This window comes from Morone saxatilis, unplaced genomic scaffold (assembly GCF_004916995.1).
Source record: "Morone saxatilis isolate NCDOM2014 unplaced genomic scaffold, NCSU_SB_2.0 Contig12, whole genome shotgun sequence".
Classification (NCBI taxonomy): Eukaryota; Metazoa; Chordata; class Actinopteri; family Moronidae; genus Morone; species Morone saxatilis.
The window spans coordinates 5,434,706-5,458,337 of NW_023339674.1; the positions used below are offsets into that span (position 1 = coordinate 5,434,706).

The window sequence follows — 23,632 nt, forward strand, 5'->3', positions numbered from 1 at the left end:
TGTGTGTGTGTGTGTGAGTGATATAGCTATGTAAATGACTCCACAGGAATGCAGCTAAATTTACAATTGAGGTTGTGACTCTTATAATTACACAGCTCCGTCAGATCAGATCACTATCTCAGGTAATTTCATTTTCACTGTGTTTTTTGTGAGCGTGTATATGTGTATGTGTGTGTGTTTCCGTGCACACCACAGACGCTTTAAACGTTTGCTGCAGAGATGAGACAGAAGAATGGATCTCTGTGTGTGTTACCGTTAACAGCCATGCAGTAACCGAGGGCAACCGCAGAGCAGCTTTGTCATTATGGTGCTGGTGATTTATGCCAGTCGTTTTAGAGATCTTATTAAGTGTCACTCACAGTCACACCTCTCTGTGTCGTCTGCAGCACACTTTCTGCAATATTATCATCTGGTGTCAAACAGACAGAGAATCCCGACAGTCTGTAATCTGGCCAATACCTCATTCACAGCAGTGACAGTTTCTAATGCGAAAATGCTTTAGGTGTGCAGAAGCAGATCTTTTTCTCCATCTGAATACAAAGCACAATACACAAGGTTTGATTTATTACTGAAACTGATTTTTTTTTGTACATTTGCCAAATGGTAATTACAGGTAATTGAACCCAAATTATTTTCTGTAACTTCAGTAACCATTGTACAGAATACTCATGGTAATCCCAGGTCATTAAATACAGATGCCTTTGGTTGCCAAAGTGTCAGTGTTTGACGAAATGGGAAGGCAACTCAACAATCAACTATCTTTCTCGAGAATGACTGACCCCACCTTTAAGTGAGAATAGTATCTGTTCAGCTTGATCCAAAGTCAGTAGGACAGCATACTACAAATACAGTCCATACATCATCCAAACATCCCCATGTTCACCACTGTGTGTGGTTTTCCATCACATTATAGACACAATACCTATAATTTTATAAAAAGAAATTTAAACAGATGTTTTGTTGCTGTTGTAAGAATGTCTCCTGCAAATAACAAATAGATGCATACGGCCAACTTTGAGTCTCTGTCTCCTTTTTTGGCTTTTAACTGCTATTGCTGTACCGTAGATGTGAGACAGCTGATGGGGGAAACAACATGGATTCGTCCTTTTAAGGGCATCAATCATTACAGAGCATATTCCATTAATAATTGATCTTTCCATTACATCTTGCATAGTCATAGTCATGGAAATTGGCTCATGTGGTCCCTTCGCATTTTCCGTGGTGATTACAGTGACCTTAATAATTATCGCTCAATTTCCAAGCTGTCCTACCTGTCATTTATTGTGGAATTGCTAATCAATAACAGCTGAAGGCATTCCTCTTGGAGCACTCCATGTCAGTCAGCTTTAGAGTCACACCTAGCCCTACCTTAGGTCTTATTTTAGTAGCAAATGGTTTTATCAAATGCATTTAGTACAGTTGATTATTCTTTACTTTTACACAGTTCTTTTCCTTTTTTAGTTTTACAGTTAGGATAGCTGCTTCTAAATAGTTTAAGAACTATTTATGACATTTACGTCTGTGTGTTAGGGTAGGGACAGCCCATTCGGAATACTTTACATCTATGGCCTGTGCTGTTCACCACTCATGTAAATTACATTTCTTTCCTGCTTGGTTGTCAAATACATTTTTATGCAGATGATACACTATTAAACTGTGTTGCTGATTCTGTTCAAGTTGCACAAAGAAATTACAACTCCACTTAAAATAACTGCAAGATACTAATTACAAATAAATGTATGTTATGCAAATACAACATAATTCATACTTTACTTAATATCCAGAAATGCATATTTATATATATATTAGTAATTTGTGTTACTGAATATAAATACCTTGGTATCTGTCACAATAAAAAATGTACCTTTAAATATAATATAAAAAAAACCTTTGTAAGCTACACAGCCTGGCTTTCTGCACAGAAACACTTTCCCTATGAGCTGTAGAAAAGTATTGAAGAAGTTGTTTTTCTCATTTCCTGATTATGGGAATGTAATTTATAGACATGCTTCCTGGTTCCACCTTTAGGCCCTTAGAGTCAGTTCATTGAGCTCTTGGATTCATTACTGGAGATAATTACAATACCCACCACTGCATTTTTCATGATTAGGCCAGTTGGTCTTTCTTTACTGACAGACACAATAAGCCTTGGTGTTTATTTATCTACAAATGTCTTGTTGGAAAATTGCCATCTCATATGAATCTTTTAAGGATCTGGAAGAAATTACTGATTTATTGCCGGTGCACTGGTTGTATGAAACAAGTTGCCATTCATCTGGTTGATCTTCCATTTAAAAATCCAAACACTTTATACCCCTCTGTAACTTCAAAGCCCACATAATAATGGCCTCATAGCTGCCATGACATGCTTCTATGTCTTCTTTTTTCTGTGTGTCTGTCTATTTTAATTCAGTTTATTTCTGTAAACAGGGTTTTGTGGTAGAAGTACAACTATGCTCAGCTTAAATAAAGGACCAATCAATTGCCTGTCACTCTTAGCTTCATTGTTACTAATGAAGACACACATTTATTTTGTGACATGTTGACACTCTTGCATGTGTACTGGATTCATTGGGTGTGTGGTATTCACACTGATCCCCAAAAACTTTGCAGGAGTCTAAGGAATCTTGGGATTTCCCCCCAGGCCACAGTCTGTGGTTTTTAATTCAGCTTTTTTCATCCTTCCTCCTCACCCTTCTCCTTCGCTGACTTTTTTTCCCTCCTTTCCTCTCATATTCTGGTCTTTCTATTGACTTGGATTTTATAAATCAGTTAGGGGGGGTTGCTGAACCTTTCATCACACATATTTAATTTACATCCTAGCCCAATATCCTGTTATTACTGTATAAAGGATTCTCAACCAATCTGTTTTGCACATGTTGGTACATGTACCATCATATCCTGTTTTTGTCAGCGATACCGTCTCATCCAGACATACAGTAAAAGCAGATTTCAATTCTTACAGAGATTAGATGGGATGCACCCATGATCTTTTTCTGTTATGTGGTGCATCTTTGTAATCAGCATAAGCAGTTTCCATGATGATCATGTTTGCAATGTTCCTTTTGTTTTTGTAGCTGTACAAAAGACATCCACAAGATATGATCTGTCTCATGAAGTAAGATTAGTGGTTTAGCCAGCTAATTTTAGAATCAACCCAGGCTTTCTGGATTTATTATGCTTGTTCACCTTGTTATATACAGCGTAGCTAACTTCCTCTGTAGTATGTTAATATGAAAGGATTTGAGAAAATGTGTAAATGGCCCACCAACTAAGAAATCAACTCACCGATTCAACTTATACACAGTATAAGATGATAGAAAGGTGATGATACTCAGATATATCTTTCACAGTAATTCCCTCACTGGTTTTCATCAGTGTAGCCTATTGCACGCTTGTCAAGCGCTTCAGAATATGAGGCGAATAGAAAGTCTTTTCAAGCATAATGTTTTGAGCCTTCACACAGAGGCAGCGGGAGCTTCACCATAGGCTACAACATATCAGATGCGCACCTCCTCACAAATGTAACTATAGTCTCATATTGAGTACAGAAACAATGTGGACCTTCCCACCATGGGTCGTATCACACTGTAAATGAAAGAATGTAAACACAGTTACTTTGGGACATATATTTAAAGCACAATATGGCCTCATGACATACAGTACATCTATCCAGCATTGCATATCTGATGCTGAACCATAAATCAAAACCTGTATGACAGATGCCTATGACCGGACATTAACCCCTTATGTCAACCATAAATCCAGCTTTAAAAAATGTCAATAGTATCTGTACACTCAAAGGTAGCTCCTACTGTTTTATGTGCACAGTCACGCAGACCTTATTGCTGTTTTCCTGTAGCCATTATGTTTAATCATTTGCAATGCAGTTTTTCTCCAGTAATCCTCTTTACACTGGCAGCAAAAATACCATGATGCATCTCATCATTAAACATAAGAGAAATACTGGTAGTAATTATTTTTCCCAATACCCACTCTAGGCTACTGAATGTGTTGAAAGTGTCAGCAATATAATGTTTAATTTATTTGATTTAGTTCCGTTTCTATTGATTACATGTATTATAGTTGTGTGCTGTATTCCTTTTCTCCACTGCATCATATTATTTTTGCCTCTCTAATGACCTAATTTTCCCATGAGGATCTGTAGTCTCATCTCTTAAATTAAACATGCAGCTCTTGATCTGTTGATGTTATGTGCGATTGGCTGCATATTTAATATGAACTTGCCCAAAGCTGGATTGGAAAATGTATCTCAGAGAGACAGCTCATAAGGACTTCTGAGAGAGTTATCAGGATGGCCAATGCAGGCATAATGAAGCCAAAACACAAAAAGAACCAGACTGAGTTGAGTTGAATATCAGGACACCAAAACTTTGACTTGATTAAGACCTTTAACATTAGATATGACCTTTTATCAGGAAAGATTTATGTACGAAAATCTGTGTGAGAATAAAACAAAGATTTGAGAGATTAATCACAGACTTTATGCATCAGACGAAAGATTCTAGTGGAATCTGACTCTAGACCAGCAGGGTTAGCATGGCTCCAGAGGCTGGGGTCTTTACCACCACACCATCTCTTGGCACTAGTCAAGTCGTTTTTTTTTTATTCGGTTGACATCGACCATGCATCTGCTCTCTGGTTCCCACAATCCTTTTCCCTTGTTGCTATGGCCAGAGCATGTTTGTGTTTTCGAGGGTGTGGACTCAGCGGTTACTGAGTTGGTGGCTGATTGTATTAGCTAGCAGAGCTGGTTTGGAACTTGGAGACTTGGAAAAACATGACTCATGAACTGTTGTTTCTTCTCTTTTGCTTTTCTCTCACTTTTTGATCCACCCACTGCAACCCCCCACACAGACAAAATGATGTGATACTTGCTTACAGCCACTACAGAAAGAAACATCATTATGCAAAATGATCATGGATCAAATTCACTGATGATGTTAATGTGCCACATTCAGGCCATTTTACCCAATTTGTCATTTAAACAAGTTCAGTATAAAGTTCTTATGTGCACATATATGCAAAAAAACTTGCTATTCCGAGTAGGTAGAGTAGAGGAAACCATTCCGACAAAGCAGAGAGAAGAAGTCCTATTCACAGCTGGTAACCGGCCAAATTACATTTAGTCTAAAAAAAACCCATAGCTTATGGAATAAAATATCTCATATATCTCCCTGTAGGGAGCTAAAATGTCCTTATAGAAGCAAAATAGACTCGCTGTGCAGATGGGGCTGGAAGTCCAGAAAGAAAGATTATTTAAATTTACACCATTAAAATCCATTAATAAAATCCAAAGTATAAATACCATATACTGAATACTGCCTTTGAAATGGTACTCACTAAAAAGTCATGTGGTATGATGGTGTATAGTATGAATATAGTTTCTTTTCTATTAAATATACTCATTCTGAGAAATTACATGGAATTGAAGTATTACAGAAACTCGGTATTGTTCTAACAGTAAGTTGTCCTATGATAGGGGTTTAAACTACAGCAGTGCATCATGTTTTATCATCCTCTTGTATGTTTTGCATGTTAAAGCTCAATTTACAAAATGACCAGCAACTACATGCAGTATAATTTATGCAGTGGAGTAAAAGACATAGTATTTTCCTCTGAAATGCAATGGAGTTCAAGTATAAAGCCTTACCAAATGTAAATTTAAAAAAAAAATTCATTTTACTTGAGGTATTTGGTTAGTTATGGTTTACTGAAAGAATAATTTAACAACCTGTTCTTGATAAAATCTCTATGACTTCAACGCTTGATTAAGATTAAGATCGGTCTGCCAGAAGATGAACTCATGTCACCATAGCTGAATGTCTCAAGTGACTCTTGAGACTGTGTTTCTTTGTTGTTTTTTTTGCATTTTACAATGTGTAAGTGTGCGTGTGTGTGTGTTCTTGCACATGAAGTGAATCACTACGCCCTGACTGAACACACTAGTATAGTAACTGTGGGAAAACTGGGGCAGGAGAGCAGCACGCACACACTCTTAAAACTGGGACAGAAAGTACTGTATGTCTCTCTCTTCTGTCTTTCTTTAGTTATGCAGGTCGTGTGGTTGGCAGCACTTTAAAAGCCCAGAGGGGGAACCCAGAGATGACTGTCCGTAATACAGATCCTGTCCTAAAGGGGGCGAAACAGAGGCTGGAGCAGCTAACACAGGTAAACAGACGTGCTCACTTCAAATAAGAAATAGTGGGTGAGGTCAATGTTGGCGCACACCATTCTCACAATTTCTGTTTGTTAACAAACCTTTTAATTATTTCACTTGCTTTCAGAGAGAGAGGCCATTTCAAAGTTCTATTATTTATTATTGTAATATTTAGTTTTTTCCAAAGCTAACAGCAAAGGCCTACAGATAACAATACTGGTTGGCCGGTTCATTCCCTTTTATGTATGTAATATCCTGTATATGAAAGTCTTCCATTATTTTTGGGGACCTTCTGAATTTCCTCTAGCACCACCATCAAGCCAGATTTTCCTCTTATAGACAGGAAATCTAATGGGCATATTGTGATGGAATTTACTGGATTCTTTCTTTCTTGTAGCATCATCATCAAGCGAAAATTACAACATTGCATCAATATAAACACTGTATATATATATCCCATAGTCTTATAAGCAGTCCAGCATGGACATGTCTAACAAGGACATCCACATATAGCATCAGATGATCCTCCTCCCTGGGCTCACACAGTAAAGTCAGTGTTTGTTAAAAGAATCAACTCCCTCTAACATCTATAAACAGCAGTAATTAGCTGTAGCTGTATTTTATCATCATAGATAAATCATTTTTTACTTTGTAGATATTTGGAGTGCGTAACTTTGCACTGTTTTATTGCATTATGCTTATAAACCAAAAAATCGTCATGTTCACTTATACACAACTGATTCACTGTTACTAGGGTGGCCTAAGGATTTCTTCTTTGATCATACTTTTGCTTTTTATGCTGAAATGGTTTAGGCTGTGACGTATCTTTTAATTGGGCTCAGGTATTAATTTATCCAACTATGCAGACTATGCAGTAGCGTAGAGTGTTGACGTAGATTTATAGAAAGGCAGAGTAAGCGACATGATCTGTGGGTGATTTCATAACTCCTCCATAGAGCATTAATATCTTATGTATTCACCTTGGCCATGACACCATGATGTATAAAGGTGGTCAGCATTCTGCAGGAATGTTGCTACCTGCCCGTAATGGATGGAATTATTCATATTCATACTTAAGTAATGATGCTGTTGTTAGTTTGATCTTTGGCTATTATTACTATGGTGAAATATTAGGTTCAACCTCTTGGTGTGAAGTGTAATGAAGGTGTGATACACAGTTGCTAGAGCTAGCTGCAGGGCCCTGGATTGTGTATATATATGTGTGTGTGTGGTTGTGTGTCGTGTGTGTGTGTGTGTGTGCACGACCTCATCTGGCTCTCAATCATCTGTTATCACCTCGTGTGTGAAGCACTGCTTAATCCAATAAACTTAAATGTCAGCACTCTAAAGAGATGTAGATAATAACATGCAATAATAAATTAATTAATTCAACAATTAAACTGGATTTATACAGCACTTTCAACACTCTGGACAGCATGGTAATATGTTGATATGATCTGCATGGATGATTCATAAAACCATATAAATATGATCCCATAAATGATACGTCAAGGTTATTTATAATGATGATTCACTGTTTGTGCCCAAGACCATGTGGCTGTGTTTGAGACACTTTAGAAACTGTCAAACGAGCTGATAAGCAGACAGGAAGCCAGAGAAGTAAACTCGGAGAAAGACCAAACAAACAAGCAAGGAAGACGACATAGAAACATCGAGTTTGTCAGCTATTAAAGAATAAGGCTGGCAATATTTAATATATTTTTGTTATCGTAAACCAGTCCCATGAAAACACCAAAAACATCAGTCCAGCTCTCGTTACATTTCCAGCCTGTCTGTGACACTTAATGTGTCATGAATATTTACTGTAAATATTTAGTGCGGAATCATAAGGTCAAGACTAGAAATTGCAGTTTGTTAAGGTAGTTATAGAATATTTATGGAGAATCATGGGATGGCACATGCTAAGGTTTATTTTTCCCTTTTTTGCTGTTGAAGCTTTTTCTGTGGTCCGTCTGAATTTGGTGGTGAGCCCATTAATCATGTTGCGTTTACATAGAAGAAATGCCAAGTCAGCAGCCCCCTCTGCCATATACGCAAACACACACCACACACGCACCATGTAATCATGTTTGAAATCTACTTTCTCAGGCCTATTAATAATATGTAACCCTTACATGTCCTGTCTATGATTTAAAGAACACTGATTCTTCTAACATGAACACATGCACACCAACACACACTCAAACACTGTGTTAGATCAATGGTTTAGACTTGTAATACGTGTCCGATAGATGGATGGGGGTAAATGCTAACAGGCCACAACATGAACCAAAGGCAAAAGTCAGATATAACGCAGCTCATCTGCATTGCAAACTATTTTCACTTCAAAGGGTGTGCAGTCTTTCCATCTTTTTGATATATTGAGAGAAGGCAAGTCTGTGCACACAAACAAACCCTGTGTGTAGGTACACACTGTGCTGTTCTTGTCCTTTGAACGAGTCTAGAGTCACCTTTGGAAATCCATGGCCTGGGTTGTGCTTCTTTCATGCTAGCTGCCTGAGTGCTTACTCTGTTGGGGAAACCATTTATCTGAAGCCCACATTAATGCACTCCATGTATGAATAATTATTCATGCCTGTCATGCGTGCCATTTACACACTTGCACAGCCAGGATGAGAGGAGGAACAAAATATGAAGCAGGACAAAGAAACATCCTTGGAATTTTAATTATTCCATCAGCCATGTTTTGGAGGTTTGTCTTTCTTTCAGTCTCTTCTTATCTTTCACTGTCCCAATTTTGTATTATGCGTTAATTAGACCTTCGCAGCAGTGGATTGTGTTTCATACGAGCTTTGCTCTGTAATGGGATTCTGTAAGTGTGGCCACTTGCTTCTCCTCGCAATTAAATTTTTTATGTACATGTTCAGCCAATCAGGATGAGCCTAATCAGCCTTGTGAGGGCTGCCCCTGTATAGGAAAAGGGCAATGGTCCCACCGCTCCTTCTACATTCATCCACTTTTTTTTTCTTAAGTGACAGCAGATGGCAACACTGCCAAGGATGGCTTTATTAGAAGAGAGTTTCAAATTCTGCTCTTCCTACTTTGTCTTAGTCTCAACCAGAATCCCCGGGAATAACATTTATACTGCTGAGTGGAAACCGACCTGCAGTTTAACTTTGCTTTGGTTAAAGGAATTGTTGACATTTTGGGAAAAATGCTTATTTGCTTTCTTGTAAAGGGTTAGATGAGATGTTAGATACAATCCTATATCTGTCTTGCGATGGCTGGTAGTCAATTAGCTTAGCTTAGCACAAGACTAAAAACAGGGTGTAACAGCTAGTGTGGGTCTGTGCTAAGGTAACAAAATACACTTACCAGCACTTCACAAATTTACACATGTCAGGGAATATGGTTTTACAAGGAGGGTAATGTCAAAGTCTGGCTGCCTGGCAACCTCAGGGCGATGGCAAGACTCCAGGAAGTCACTTAAGACTGTAGCTACTATGCATGGGGAAAAAAAATTACAGAGCAAACAGAATTTAAGGGCATTCAGTTTTACGTGATTTACAATTTTGCAGAACTGCTCAATATCAACCTTTTCCCTGGGGACAGGGTTGCTTGGTGAGCAGTATCAGGCAGTCCCTATGGTGCTTTATAGAGACTTCATCCTGATTAGCTCCATATTACTTTGTGCAATAGCTACACCCGTGTAGTGCAGTATAACTAGTTGTGCAATATGTTTCTGTTTATCTTTGACATTTCGCTAACAGAAAACTACATAATGCTTAGTGTTTGCTGTTCATTCATTATCTTGTTTACTTTTAGAGAATATCTTAACCAAGCAATGGTACCTTACCAACTGTTCATTGTTGGATAGCTGAAATGATAAGTAATATTATAGTTACCATTCCACCACTCATTATTTTGAATTAACATAGTCCCATCTCTTTCGTATTTTAGTAATATGCAAACAAAGGCAAAACAAGACCAAAAATTCTAACCTTTCATTTATGAGATAGAACAGACTGCTGTGGAGCTGCCACCCTTAAAAATATATTTCTAGGCCTATTGGTTTTGCTGGAGAGTTTCAGAGCCACACAACCCAAATTCAGTTTAAATTCTAGCTTCCCACATGACTAAGAAAACACAGTCCTGGTGGAAACATTGCTGTAATGTTTTTTTGTCCTCCCTCAACCCTCATTTGCAGTCTGATGACATGATGGTGAATCACACACACACACACAGAGTCAAGTCTGTCTCCATGTCCCTTCGGACATGCTGTCATATATATAATATATAACCTTGGTTCCCCTTGATTCCACGGCTGCCCCACACCTACTGTACAGTGGATGCCAGATGTCCCTCCTTATGTATTTAACCTGCTTTCATCGATCAGGAAAACTCATCCTCAAACACAGGTATACAATAAAACCAATAGCTATTTTAAAACGGTTGAAAATACAAATTATAAATATACCTTTTTTCCAAAAACATGAATCAATTGTGTAGATTTCAAATATCATGAGCATATAATAAAATCAGGTTACAGCCCTGTTTGTTAGGCACACATATGTTTGTCTGTTTACATGACATACATGTATAGTGAACTACAATTATGTATAGGTCTACTGCTGCACGTCTTCAGGGTCACACTGTGAAGAAAAATGTATACTATTTGCATACTTAGTCAGTATGTGTGTATCAGCACCACAATATATAGTAACAGCTTACTATATCTTCTTGTGTTAAATGGATTATATTTGCAAGGCTGAGTTAAGCCATCTTTAAATACTGGAAAGTAGAATGGATTTTGGCTGTCTAGCAACAGGCAACTTAGGCAGGGAAGCAATTTTATAACTACACTTACCCTGCATGACAATGAAGTTCTAAAAAATGTTTGTAATTATAAAATCCAAAACAGTTGACTCTCAGTTTGGCCTTTATAGTATTTAATTTGCCGGACGGATTTCACCAGTGTAAGGTAATATAAATCATTACGATAGATGTTACAATCTTGGTGGCATCAGCTTTGCTGAATATATAGGAATGTTATCTTAGGGGAAAATAAAATAGAATAAAATGTCACCACAATATATCTTTTTCCTTTATAAAACGGGTGGCCGGTTGCCTTATCTCTGTTTTCAGCTGGAATTCATATATTACCCACCTTGACTCTCTACAATACACATTCATCATACTGTGAACCAATTATATGTCCCTGTCGCTGTGTATGTGTGAAAACCTAATAACTCCAATTTTGGAGTTTTCTACTTTCTTACTTGGTCCTTACTTGGACAGAAAGTTTGTGTTGTGCCTTATGATTTAATCAAATTCTTCATCCATTGATTGGAAAAGTCAAAACCCAATATTTGACTAAAGAGTGGATGTTTTTTTAATTCCTCATTAGTTGATCTTTAGGAGACATGAGGTTTACACCCGGCGTCACAATTATGTAACACACTGTGACTTCACTGAGTGGTAGAGTTTATGGATTCACGCAGAGACAGCATGACCTCAATTACCCTTTAGCCTGCTCTCTGACCTGTGTGTGTGTATTTTCTTTTTCTTGTTTTTGTACATGTTCCTGTGCTTGTTCAAATATGTTTTTGTGGGCCATTTGGTGCCTTTAGAGGGAAAAACATCCCTTTTTTGTTTTATCTTTAGCATTTATGTGATCGCTCTGGTGATCATTGAAGTATTATCAGAAAATGCAATATATTGCTGACCTTTGACCTACTATAGGCGCTTTGTAATGTATGTGATTTGCGATTTGGAACGTATTCTCCTTTGCACTCCCTGTAAATTCTCAGGTCGACCAAATACCTAAAAAAAAAGGTCTATAGCCACACTAGCAGCTTTGTGAGGCTGCTCTTAGGCATTGTGGTGCTTTGAGCTAAAATGCTAACATCAGCATGCAACATGCTCACAGTCTCGTGTTGATGTAATATTTACCATGTCCACCATCTCAGTTAAGCCTTTTAGCATGGTAATATTTGCTAATCAGCACTAAACACAAGTCTGAGTCTGATGGGAATGTCATTAGTTTTGCAAGCATTTAGTAATAAACCAACGTATTAGCCAAATTGCAATTTTGACCGGATGATGGTGCTAGATGAGAAGGATTATCAAAGTGATTACAGTTTATTCTGGTGGGGGGCTTGAATGTGTGTGGAAAATTTCATGGCAATCCTTCCAATAGTTGTTGAGAGATTTTAGTGAAAACCACATGCCATGGGGGCACGAGAGGAAAAGGCAGGGAATCACCATAGTCTGTGAGTTTGTTCATCTGGGGACCATGAATGTCTGCACAAACTTTCATCACCATCCATCCTATAGTTCCTGAGATATTTCAGACAAACTGACCACCATTACCATCCGTAGAGCAATGCTGCTAGTTAAAATAATGTAAATGTGTTTTATTTGTTGTGTGTGTAATGTGTTTGGACATTTGTACATGTGCGTGTTTTATTTAGGAGCTGTTAGTGGAGCTCGGCTGGGCGAGCAAAACCCGAGGAAAGGTAGAGGAAGAGGAGGGAGGGAGCGCACAGACAGGGAGAGGCAGCGGAGACGACTGTGACGATGAAGACGGCTGTGAAGCATCTGGTGAGGAGAAAGGTGAGTCATAGACAAACACACGCAGACAAGCATGTGTGCAAAAAATAGAGGAACAAACATACACCCACACATGTACACACATGAACTGATGCACATTTTTGTTTTGTGGTTGTACACATATAGGGCTTCTGATTCATGCTTAACATTCTAGATAGATAGATAGATAAATAGATAGATAGATAGAGATATAGATATAGATATAGATATAGATATATATGTGTATGTGTGTGTGTGTATACACAAAACCTATTTTAAATAAAAACCTGACACACACACATACAGTTCATTGGCATGGTGGAGGTTTTAAAATGCTGCAGCCTCCACATATCTTGTGCCAGCAGGGAAATGCCCAGAGGGAGGGATAGTACTGAGAGATGGATTCAACTGTCCTCCCTCTCCCTTTCTCTCTCTCCTTCTCTTTCTCTCTGGCTTCCTCCATCTCTCCTTCTGCTGGTCTCAGCAGTTTATTTCCTCCTCGGCCAGGATAAAGGATGCACTAACAACCAGGTCACCCCAAAAACAGAAATGGAAAAATAAACTGTAATTATTCATCTATCTCTTGACTTATTCATCATGCTTATGCTTATAAATAATACATGGGTGCCACATGGAGATCTGGGGACCCCTAGGAGGCTTGATGGAATCCCACCGAGTGAATGTAGTTAAAATGAGCTATTAATTAAATTGGTGGGCAGTTACAATGGCAATTATGGTGGTGGTGGTGGAGAAAAAAAAATCTATGTATTGTAGATGTTTGTAAAAGTATTTCTGTATGAATGTAAAGACTCTAAAGCAACAATCAAAGTGAAAAAGTTAAACACTCAAAAACAAATTAGCTTCACATGACAAATACAGAGGAAATGACATCATAGTCCACAATGGTCATCCCCTCTCTCTGCCCCCTTTCCTGTCACTCTTCAGCTGTCACTATCAATAAAAGCCCTCTACTGCAACAGTGTGTTTACTCCTTAGTAAGTTTCTCCCAAAATAGGTTTCATTTAGTTTTATCAGCTTCAGCAGCTTGTTTCCAAGATTATTTTAGGTACTGTAGCGGCCTTCTTTCAAAATATTCTGTTCCCACATCATAAGACCAAACAGGTTGAGTGTTTTTTCACACCAATGCCATCTCCAGCCAAGCGCCTGAAGGACAAACAGTCCTCAAAGGCTGCTGCAGCTGACATACTGTTCATGTCTATCTTTAGCTGGAAAAACGCATATGTTGATTAACTGGTCAACAACGAGAAGACCCCGGCCACCTTTATGGTGACGGAATTTTCCATGACACCCAAAACCTCCAACCTTTGTTGCAAATGTTCTTGCTTTATGGGATTGATTATTATAATTTACTAAACCAAGGCTTGTTCTTCTGCATCATCACCATGTTACCCATGACCCACGAGGTTACATGTGATATTACTGGGTGGTGGGATCTCTGCCCCTGAGGGCAGGACGTAATAGGGTCAAAGGCCATTGTCACATTAATTATCCCTGCGCTGTTCTCGTCATTACTGGAGTCATGAGTGTGTATCCATACAGTGACGTAGGACACTGTATGGCTGTTAGTCCTTTGTGATACTGAACTGTAGCTCAGTGGTTCCCAACCCCCAGCCTGCAGACTGCTACCAAGCCAAGACGAAAAATATGATTGGACAAAATAAAGCTAGAATTTGTTAGGCTATTGGTGTTATTGTTGAATTAACTTGAACTTTATTTTTTCCTTGTTGAACCTACAAATAGATACTGTTTTAAAATCAAAGTAGGTCATCAGTATGCAGAGTAATCAGTCCTCCATTAGCAACTCAGTCTGCATGTGGCTGATACCAGACTCGAGCCTGATGGGTCCTGACAAAGTCTTCAGGTTTTATGTGTTTTGTTGTGTGAAGCCTTTGGTTTGATTTTCGTTATTTTCAAATGTGATTTAATAATAATGAAAGTCTTTGATTTAGCCAGTCCATTCACTAATGTGTTTGATTATCTTTTTATCTCCTGTACTCAGATCTCTCTTGCAAACAAGATCTTGATTTCAATGAGTTGACCTGATTAAATAAAAGAGAGAATTTGAGAGAGCTTGAGAGGTGCAGGCAAGATAGATAGAAGATAAAAGGCCACAAAACACATGTGTTATAATATCCTAAAGGGTCCTATATGTGCTTAACCATGATTCCAGTCGCTGCCTAGCCCAACCTTGTCAAACGGTCCACAAAAACCAAGTGATTATAAAACTGATCTGTGGTTTGAAAAAGGTTGGAAACCTCTGCTGTAGGTATGTACTGGTAAAGTTTGCCATTGAAGTTAAGGGATTTCATGTAGCAGTGGTCCGACTGAAACAAACTCTTAATCTTACAATAAGTATCCAAGCGTCATCTCTATATCAAAGTTATGACTAAGTATCCAAAATAATTGAGTCAAATGAGGGGGTTTTATATGTGTGTGTGTGTGTGTGTGTGTGCGTGTGTTTTAAGAGAACAAAACTGTATTTAAGATCTCACACTGTAAACCTTGAGTTAACTTCATTTAGAAAACTCTAAACCACAATGTTTCAATGCAAATGACAGAAGGTAATAGTCAGGATTACAACATGTAAACACTGTTTGAAGACTGTGTTCATGACAAAATTAAATATTTATGCCCCCTTAAATGTTTGTTTTCTCATACTGCATCACACCGTTATTTAACAGCTCTAAAAGTAAGGTATGTGTTTGTACGTTTGTCATACCCTTTAGACTAACCTTGATGTGTCAGATCTGTGGAAACTTGTGTCTCCCGCTGGGCCTGAAACTGGTACATTGGCTATTTGGAGAGAAAATTGCTGGTTATGATTTACCGAGCTGGTGGCAGCATGTGGGGATCGTGTATCTCAAGCCACAATGAATTCCTGGAGAAAGAATCACAATAAGTGACAAAAGGGGATTTTCTCTATGCATATAAACAAGCCTGACGCGCACTGAAGCTGAAAGAGTAATGCAGAGTCACCCAGTCCACACAAATCACACAGGGTCATTATTTTTAGAAATATTTACACTTTTTATTCCTGTACTATACATTAAATCAGTAGTTCTGAGTTAATGTATGAATAAAACACCATCAAATGATTAAATGCAGGCCGATCTGATGTTTTTCTGAGTAGATTTACTACTAAATCTGCCTGTTCACGCTCTTTTACTCTCTCTCTCTCTTTAAAATTCAGCCTACAAACTACTTCTCTAAATCTGAATCACTGAAATGTGGAGGTTATTATTTCAGAAAAGGAAGAGCATTGAAACAAATCTTGCTTGCGTGAGAAATGAGAATGTTTGCAAGTGTGTCGATGTGTGTGCACAAATGAATGTTTATGGCCTCTTGTTTATTCTTGCGTGCTCGACATGTGCTTTTTGTGTAAGATGTAAGCGCGTTTGTGTGTATGCAGGCGGTACATCTGTTGCTGCAGTGTCTTTGCGTGTAATCCGGTATGTTTTATGGATGGCTCAGTTCTATGTCTGATTGGCTGAAACGGATCCAGTAGCGCGCTGCTTCTTGACTTATAATGTCTTTCTCAATATCAACCTGTTGTTTTCTTTAACACACACACATGATTGAGCTTAGGTTCTCTCCCTCTCTTTCCTTGGACTGCAGATATGAACAGTTATGAATAAAATGAAGAAAATATTCTTCCTGTCTTGTAATTAATTCTCATGACATTTGGGCTTTGTTAAATACTGAGGAGGGACAAGAGCAGTGGAGGATGAGAGATGAAGGTGGTGTGATATAAACCAGGAGCTGAAATCAAACCTCAAAACTTCAACACCTCAGTGCCAAGCATGTGTTTTATTTATGTGGGCCACTTAACAGTGAGAAGCTATTTTAGTCATGCTGAGACAGTACGCAGGCTATTATTATTTGATTTAAGTCAATTTAAAAGTTGATCTTAGCCAGGGAGGAAGAATCACTTAGCAAACATTGTTCACAGATCAGAAGCAAACGAAAAAGGCAGGCGCCTCAACATATGAGCAGTTAAAAGCCGAGAGCTTAACTTAGCGCTGTTTGGCTATTTTAGAAAGGTTTTTTTTATGTAAGTCGACAGTGAAGTCCAGCCAGAAACGCTGATGTAGTTTTTTTTTCTCTTACTTTGATTCGCTGTTTGACGATTAGAATATGTTATTCACTACACTGTATATGAATATGAGACATTTACACATGCCTATAGATACACAGCTGTCTGCTGAAGCTGCTATGGAATTTTGCATTACTGTCAGCAATCAAATACATCTTTCATACTTAACTTTATTGGCTATTTGTTGTTATTAATAACAATAAAAGGAAGAAGAATAGTAAAAAGAGAAGAAAAGAGAAACCACACAAATGCATGTTATAGATGCCGCTGAACATTTGCAGGGGAGGTTTTTTCCTCTCTTGTTACTCTTCTTCTTTCTTCGTTTAGTCATCTCTCATCCTCCCCACCCCTTGAATTCACTGAGATTAAACTCATTGATTTTTTTTCTCTTCAACCCAGTACAATCCCTTTCTCAACTGCCCCTTCTACGATCTCTCTGTCTCCCCAGACATATCCAGGTCCTATAATGTCAATAATGTAAATGTAATCACAGTTTCTCTTCTCTTCTCTTCTCTTCTCTTCTTTTATCTTCTCTTCTCTTCTCTTCTCTTCTCGTCTCTTCTCTTCTCTTCTCTTCTGAGTAACAAATGAAATGCTGTGTCACCATAATTGCTATGCTTTAAACTGTGATGTGGTGGTGGATGCAGAGATGAGGGTGCTTTACCTCCAGGTATCCATGAGTCACATTACAACCACTAATGTCAGTTTAGTCTGGAAAGCACCGATCCTGTTTCCTTAAAAGACCTAACGTTCATAGTTTGAAGGTGCTTGCAAAATCCCTATTATGGCTAAATGTCTTACAGATTCCTGTTGTCCGTTGTGCAAATGCAAACACGGATAAACAAATTGTAGGCAGGTTTGTCTTACAAACAATACATTCAGCAGCTCTTTGTATCTTAGTACAAGATGTGTGTGTGTGTGTGTAAGAGAATGCGTGAATGTGTACTCGCGAGGGACACTCAATCCCTGTAACCATGGTTACCAGGTGGTCCGTGGTCTTCCCACGGGTCCTTATTTGATGACAATGAAGAAAGAGAAAGAGAGAGAGGGAGGGAGAGAGACACAGAGGAAGAGATAGAGAAAGAGAGGAGGTGTGGCAGATTTTGTCTCTTTTGGCCAAGTACATAATGTATTTCTGCATTGTGCTTTCTGTAATCTTATTACCTCCTTTGTGTAATACCTTGGAATCTCATTAACCATAATTTGCAGTTAAAACAGTCAGTATTGGATTCTCATCGTAATGCTGTACTAAATAATGAACAAACAACAGGATGTTGTACATTCCCATGTTTCTTCCCTCCATCATCTCTGCCTTGCTCCTCCGGCCTCTCCCCCACTTCCCTGGGGCCAGATTCGCAAAGCCTTTAGAAGCTATTTCATCTTAAAGGGAAAGGCCAGTCTTTTCCAACGCTTGAACATGTTACCCCTTTGCCTCAGGACAGTTTGATCTGCATTCATAAGCATCTGTCTAAAGGGAGCCAGAAAGAACAATAAAAAAGTCTGGCGAGCCTCCTAATCTGCAGCCGTGACTATAAAAGTTCCCAGAGCGAGCCTTTGGATGGGATTGATCAGTGCTATAAAATGAAACTGCTCTCTTTGTACATGCATGCACTGGAGAGCATTAGGGTGTAAAACATGCCATGAATGCAGTCAGTATTCTACTGATACAGCAGCTTTCCTTTGGTAAATCCAGACTGAAGCATTTGCTTATCATGCTTTGTTTTCACATGTTTCAATAGTCTGTTGTAACAGAAACACTGTCTGCTAAGATTTATACTTACATCCAACTAATGAGGGATATGCATTAGTAAATGTGGGAAATGTAATGCTACCTTGATTTATAGAATAATATATCAGCAACATTTTCACCATCAAAACAGTGTATTTTTGTGTATCTCCTTCCATGAACAAAAGCATGGTGGTCATGGTCTTACTTAAACAGTGAAAAGGTCAATGCTGATCTGAAGACAAGGCAGTTTGACTTTTTCAGTATCTAACCAAAACCAGTCTAACCCTTACCTGAAAGAATAAGTGTGGATATTTTCTTATTGTCAACGTCCTGCTAACAAGTATTGTCTGTGTAGACAAAGCCTGATACATCTTATTCCTCTGTGCCACAGACCTCCATTGTTCTCCAAAAACTTAATTAAAAACATCAATGAGCCAAACTGATCCTTTTATTTAGATGAAATAGGCACTGTAGTTAATTTGAATCCGTCCTTTGTAAATGCTACAGCTGAAAATAGTCTCCAACAAACACACTATTTACTCCTATTTGAGTAACATTTGCTGAAAGCTAGTTCCTGCTTTAGGAATTAGGAGTCCCCAAACATATAAAATTTTTTGAATTTTTAAAAACTTTTTCCCACAATTCTTTATTGCAAAAAAACATAACAAAATGCATCACAGTTCTTTAGAAAAGCTGCCATGAAATCAGGCATTGTAGACTCCAACAATCCCCAAAAAGAGCCTTCAAAATCCAGGATGGATTGATCAAAGGGGCTAGTGAAGGTCATAAAGGCAGCAATTATGTTTTCATTAAAATGCTTTTAGTAAAACAAATTAATTGCATATAAATTATATTTGTACTATCATTGAGATTTTGAGATTTCTGTGTTAGTTATAATCTAGCTTTCTCTTTTAATTGCTCCTTTTTTGTCTGTACTCAATTCTTTTTTTTTTTTGTTTATGTTGCCTATGTCTCACAGCTTGGGGTATATTGACTGGAACTTGAACACACAGATACACATACACACACATACACAGAAATCAAGGGGGGAGGAGAGATAGGAGGGGACGATAGGGGGTAACAGTTGGTGCAGAGAGAAAGGAAAGTCATAAGTGAGTTCACATGCTGTGTGTGTGTGTGTGTGTGTGTGTGTGTTCAGCATGTGGTAATGGTTAATAAGCAGTAGAGTTAAAATGATAGATCCTCAGGGTAGAAGCTACGGCTCATTAAAGAATTACACATTCACTTTGCTCTCACTATCGCTCTCATTCAAAGCTGCTTTAAGTCTTTTTTGTTCAACACACTGAGAGAGATAAAAGAATTCAATGTAACATGAAATGCTGCACATTGTAGAATACGTTGGTGCACAGTTGACTCCCTACACTCAAACTATCAACATACCCGTAACCTCTGTCAAGCATTTCCTATCTGTCTTGTCAAGTCCTGTTCTCTCCCTGCCTGCCTATCAACCTGTCTGCTTGCCTATTTTCTGCTCGCCCGTCTTTCTCCCTGACTCCCCGCTCTTCTCCACACCTGAGTGAGTTTGTTCATGCAGATCTGATTAGACATCATCTGTTTATTAATCCCTCTCTCTGCAGTGTTGCTGCCCATACTTGACCTTTTCGAAAGAAGCCTGTTGCCCTTGCTTTGTCCAACATGCTCTTCCTCCAGCTTCATTCCTCGCGTATTCAAATGAGCATTGACATGCCGCACACATAGCAGACAACGCCACCATTGGCCTGTGTTGATGTGCAACCTTCAACTAATCACCCTACCGTGTCCATCCTTTCATCCACCTCCAATCTCGCTCAGTCCCTTGCTGCAGTTACTCTCATTTATTTCCCTACTTGTTTCCTCCAAAGGTTTTATGATTCCACTGGAGGCTGTGTGTAACCTCAGTGAGTGTGACCTTGGGAAGATGCTTCACTGCAAGTCCAACCGTTAACTGTTATTATAGTCATTTGAAAACAAGCACTAGCCATTAATCTGGATATTACATTTTAGACTATGTTACCGCATATTTCATTTGGGACCAGTGGAGCAGGTGATGGAGATGTAGACTAGATCATCTGAGGAGGCTATTATCCACAGTAATTAAATAAATACATTTGTTTATTTATAAATGCAAGTTTCTGGGAAATTAGCCAGTTGATTAACTTGATTATGAAGTGATAACAGACATCACAATTAGATCTTTTACTCACAATACTTAAGTAAGCCGTATGTTAAGTTATGGTAAGCAGCATGCAAAGTGAACAGACCTTTCAGTGTTCTTCATAAAATTCTTCTGAAGGTCTAATTACATCTTAAAAGTGGATACATCAATTAGGTTAATCAAAACTGCACTTTCATATTCCAGGTGAGCAGCCATGTATCGATTGATCTTTCATTACAAATAATGCATCACTAGCCGCCAGCTTTTTTATCAACCCAAAGTAAGAAATGATGGATGAATGCGTTAGCCGGTTGAAATGTTTTGTTGTTGCTGTTTTAGCTATGCCAGCAGCATGGTTCTAGGGACGGCGAGGTCAGTCGGTTCGCCGCTTTGAAATATCTCAACAACTGTCAGATGGATTGCCGTGAAATTTAGTATCGACATTAATGGTCCCATGAGGATGACTAATGATTTTGGCGATCTCCTGACTTTTCCTCTTGGGTCACCATGAGGTTCATATTCGTGGTTTTAGGTGATAAATCTCAACAACTTTTGGATGGATTACCACTAAATCTGGTAGAAACATTCATGGCCCCACCAGAATGGATTCCACTCCTTTTGCTGATCTCTTTGTTTTATGACTCAATACCTGCAGTCTCATCAGCTTTACTTTGTGTTATATTGATAGTTAGCATCTAGCATGCTAACACGCTAAACTAAGATGTTGAACATGTTAAACATTAAACCGGCTTAGTATCAGTATGTTAGCATGGTGATGTTAGCAGTTTGCTCAAAGCACCACTGTGCCTACAGCCACGCACAACATGCTAGCATTGCAGTAGACTTTTAGTCTTGTTTAAATGAAATTCCCTCTTTGTGCTAGCATTACGAAGAAGTAATTAGTTAGAAGAAGTGATAGACATTGGTAGTGGTGAATCATACATTGGTTTTGATGCAAGAATCAGGATAAAAGAAACACAAAGCTTCCTTGGACAACCAGTTGCCAGCTAAAACCACAGTGCTTGCGTGTGCATGTCATACCACAACATTATTTTGTAAATATCAAAAATATTTTGCTAATGGGCAAACCATAATCATTCAGTTCTCTGAGTTTCTTCTAGTATTTATAATTCTCTGCTTTTAGTAGTAACATTTCACATGAACCCTGTCAAAGTAAAACCTAACAAAACCCCTTTAAAATAAGAGCATTTCTGTCACTTAGTATAGTACAGCATAAGCTTATGAAAATGCTTGAAAATATCACAGCAAATTACCCAACAGGGACACATGGAGGAATTTAGTGTCTATAGATTGTCTGCTCAATGAGCAAGTTGACCAGAAGGCCAATTTCAGAATACTCTTTATTTAAGTCCATAAATAACAAGACGGCAGCAGTGAAGAAAGAACAGTACAGCATGTTGGCAGGATATCAGAATCATATTAACTGAATTGGCCAAGTTTAATGTAAACTGTATGGCGTGTGCAGAAAGTAGCTGTTTATTTTGTCCTTTTGGCAAACCCACTATGCGTAAGCTCATAGTCCAGTACATGCATGAAGCTGTGATGATGTTGGTATGTAAATGCGTACTCACCAGCTTCGCGACCATACTCCGCATAGCTGAGGGAGCCCAGTTGAGGATCGAGAGGTACCTCAGTTAAAGCACACTCGCTCCTCCATTGTGACCGATAGTTCTCGATGACCGGTGCAGATTTGGAGCAAGCCGTTGAATCAAGAACAAGGTTCACTTGTCCCACTTTGCAGAATAAAGCATTTTACTTCCTCATGCATTAGAGTGTCGATAACACATTAGGCCATCTAATTGCCTATCGACGCGGGGGTGCATGAGTACACATGATAGGTGGTTTGGCGGGATCCACTTCCAGTTATCTGTATATTTAAACCCCATTTGCGCAATACGCGACACATTGCTCTTACCCTGATAAAAGCTGTATTTAAGCTATCGCTGCGTGTGACAGGATGTGTAGCTTGTATGCTCATTCTGTCGAGACTGTTGAGCCAGTAGGAGACCTAGATATATCCCGTAAAAACTTCTCTTCTGGTATCTTGGGTGCCTTTGACTTTGCGCTACCAATATATATCATTCTGAACTGGAAGGACATTTAGTACTCACTGCCATTTACTGTTCTTTACTCTTTGGTCTTTCTATATCATAAAATGAGTAATTATCTTGTGTTTACTCTGTTCTCAATATAAAAACAGTAATCAGCTTTTAATGACACTCTATTTGCCACGTCACCGTAGCACCTTACAGTCATTACAGTAATGGTACAAAAAAAGTGGTGAGGGTAACTGCTGTTTGAAAGTGATGAACATACATCTGGATCTTTGCTATTGTTAACATCTCTGGTGTTAAGTAACTTTGGGATGCGCTCTCTTATTCAACTCCAATGTTATGATTACTGTCATGTTATTGCTTAAATAGATTCCAATTAATTTAAATTTACCACAGCAAGTAGCCGTTGTTGCAACCCTCTGGGTGTGAACTTTTCATTTTAGTTTCAATGTCAATTTCTCATGATACCCCCTATGGAACTTACTGCTACTATGTAGATAGAGCAAGCACAAATGGGCACCTAGATAGCCCACCAAGGACTCATGAAAACGCAATATTTAAATATTCTTTTGAATTAGTGAGTGTAGTTTTTCTGTTCGTGGGCTTGCATCCCTGGGTGAAACTGCTGCTGAAGGCGTGAATGATCCGAGCGGCGGAGCGCCGCGACGGCGCGCCGGGGTCGGCGTTGTGTTTTTTCCTTCTTTTTTTGTTTCGTCGCTTTTTGTAATTGTTGCTAATAGGTTTTTCATAAATATGAAATTTCGGTACGCGTAGGCTTGGCTGACGGGTATAGGATCACAGCTACCTTTTCCATGCTCTCTGGGTC

General features: G+C 38.6%; 1 protein-coding gene across 1 annotated transcript in view; it reads left to right on the forward strand.

Annotated features, from left to right (window-relative positions):
* LOC118321824 (glypican-5-like) overlaps positions 1 to 23,632 on the forward strand; it is a gene marked incomplete at its 5' end in the record, with an annotated part of 37,701 nt that overhangs the window by 5,479 nt on the left and 8,590 nt on the right. Inside the window, 2 exon segments of the mRNA XM_035653345.1 lie at positions 6,072 to 6,192; positions 12,616 to 12,757. Of these exon segments, the coding sequence (XP_035509238.1) occupies positions 6,072 to 6,192; positions 12,616 to 12,757 (263 nt within the window).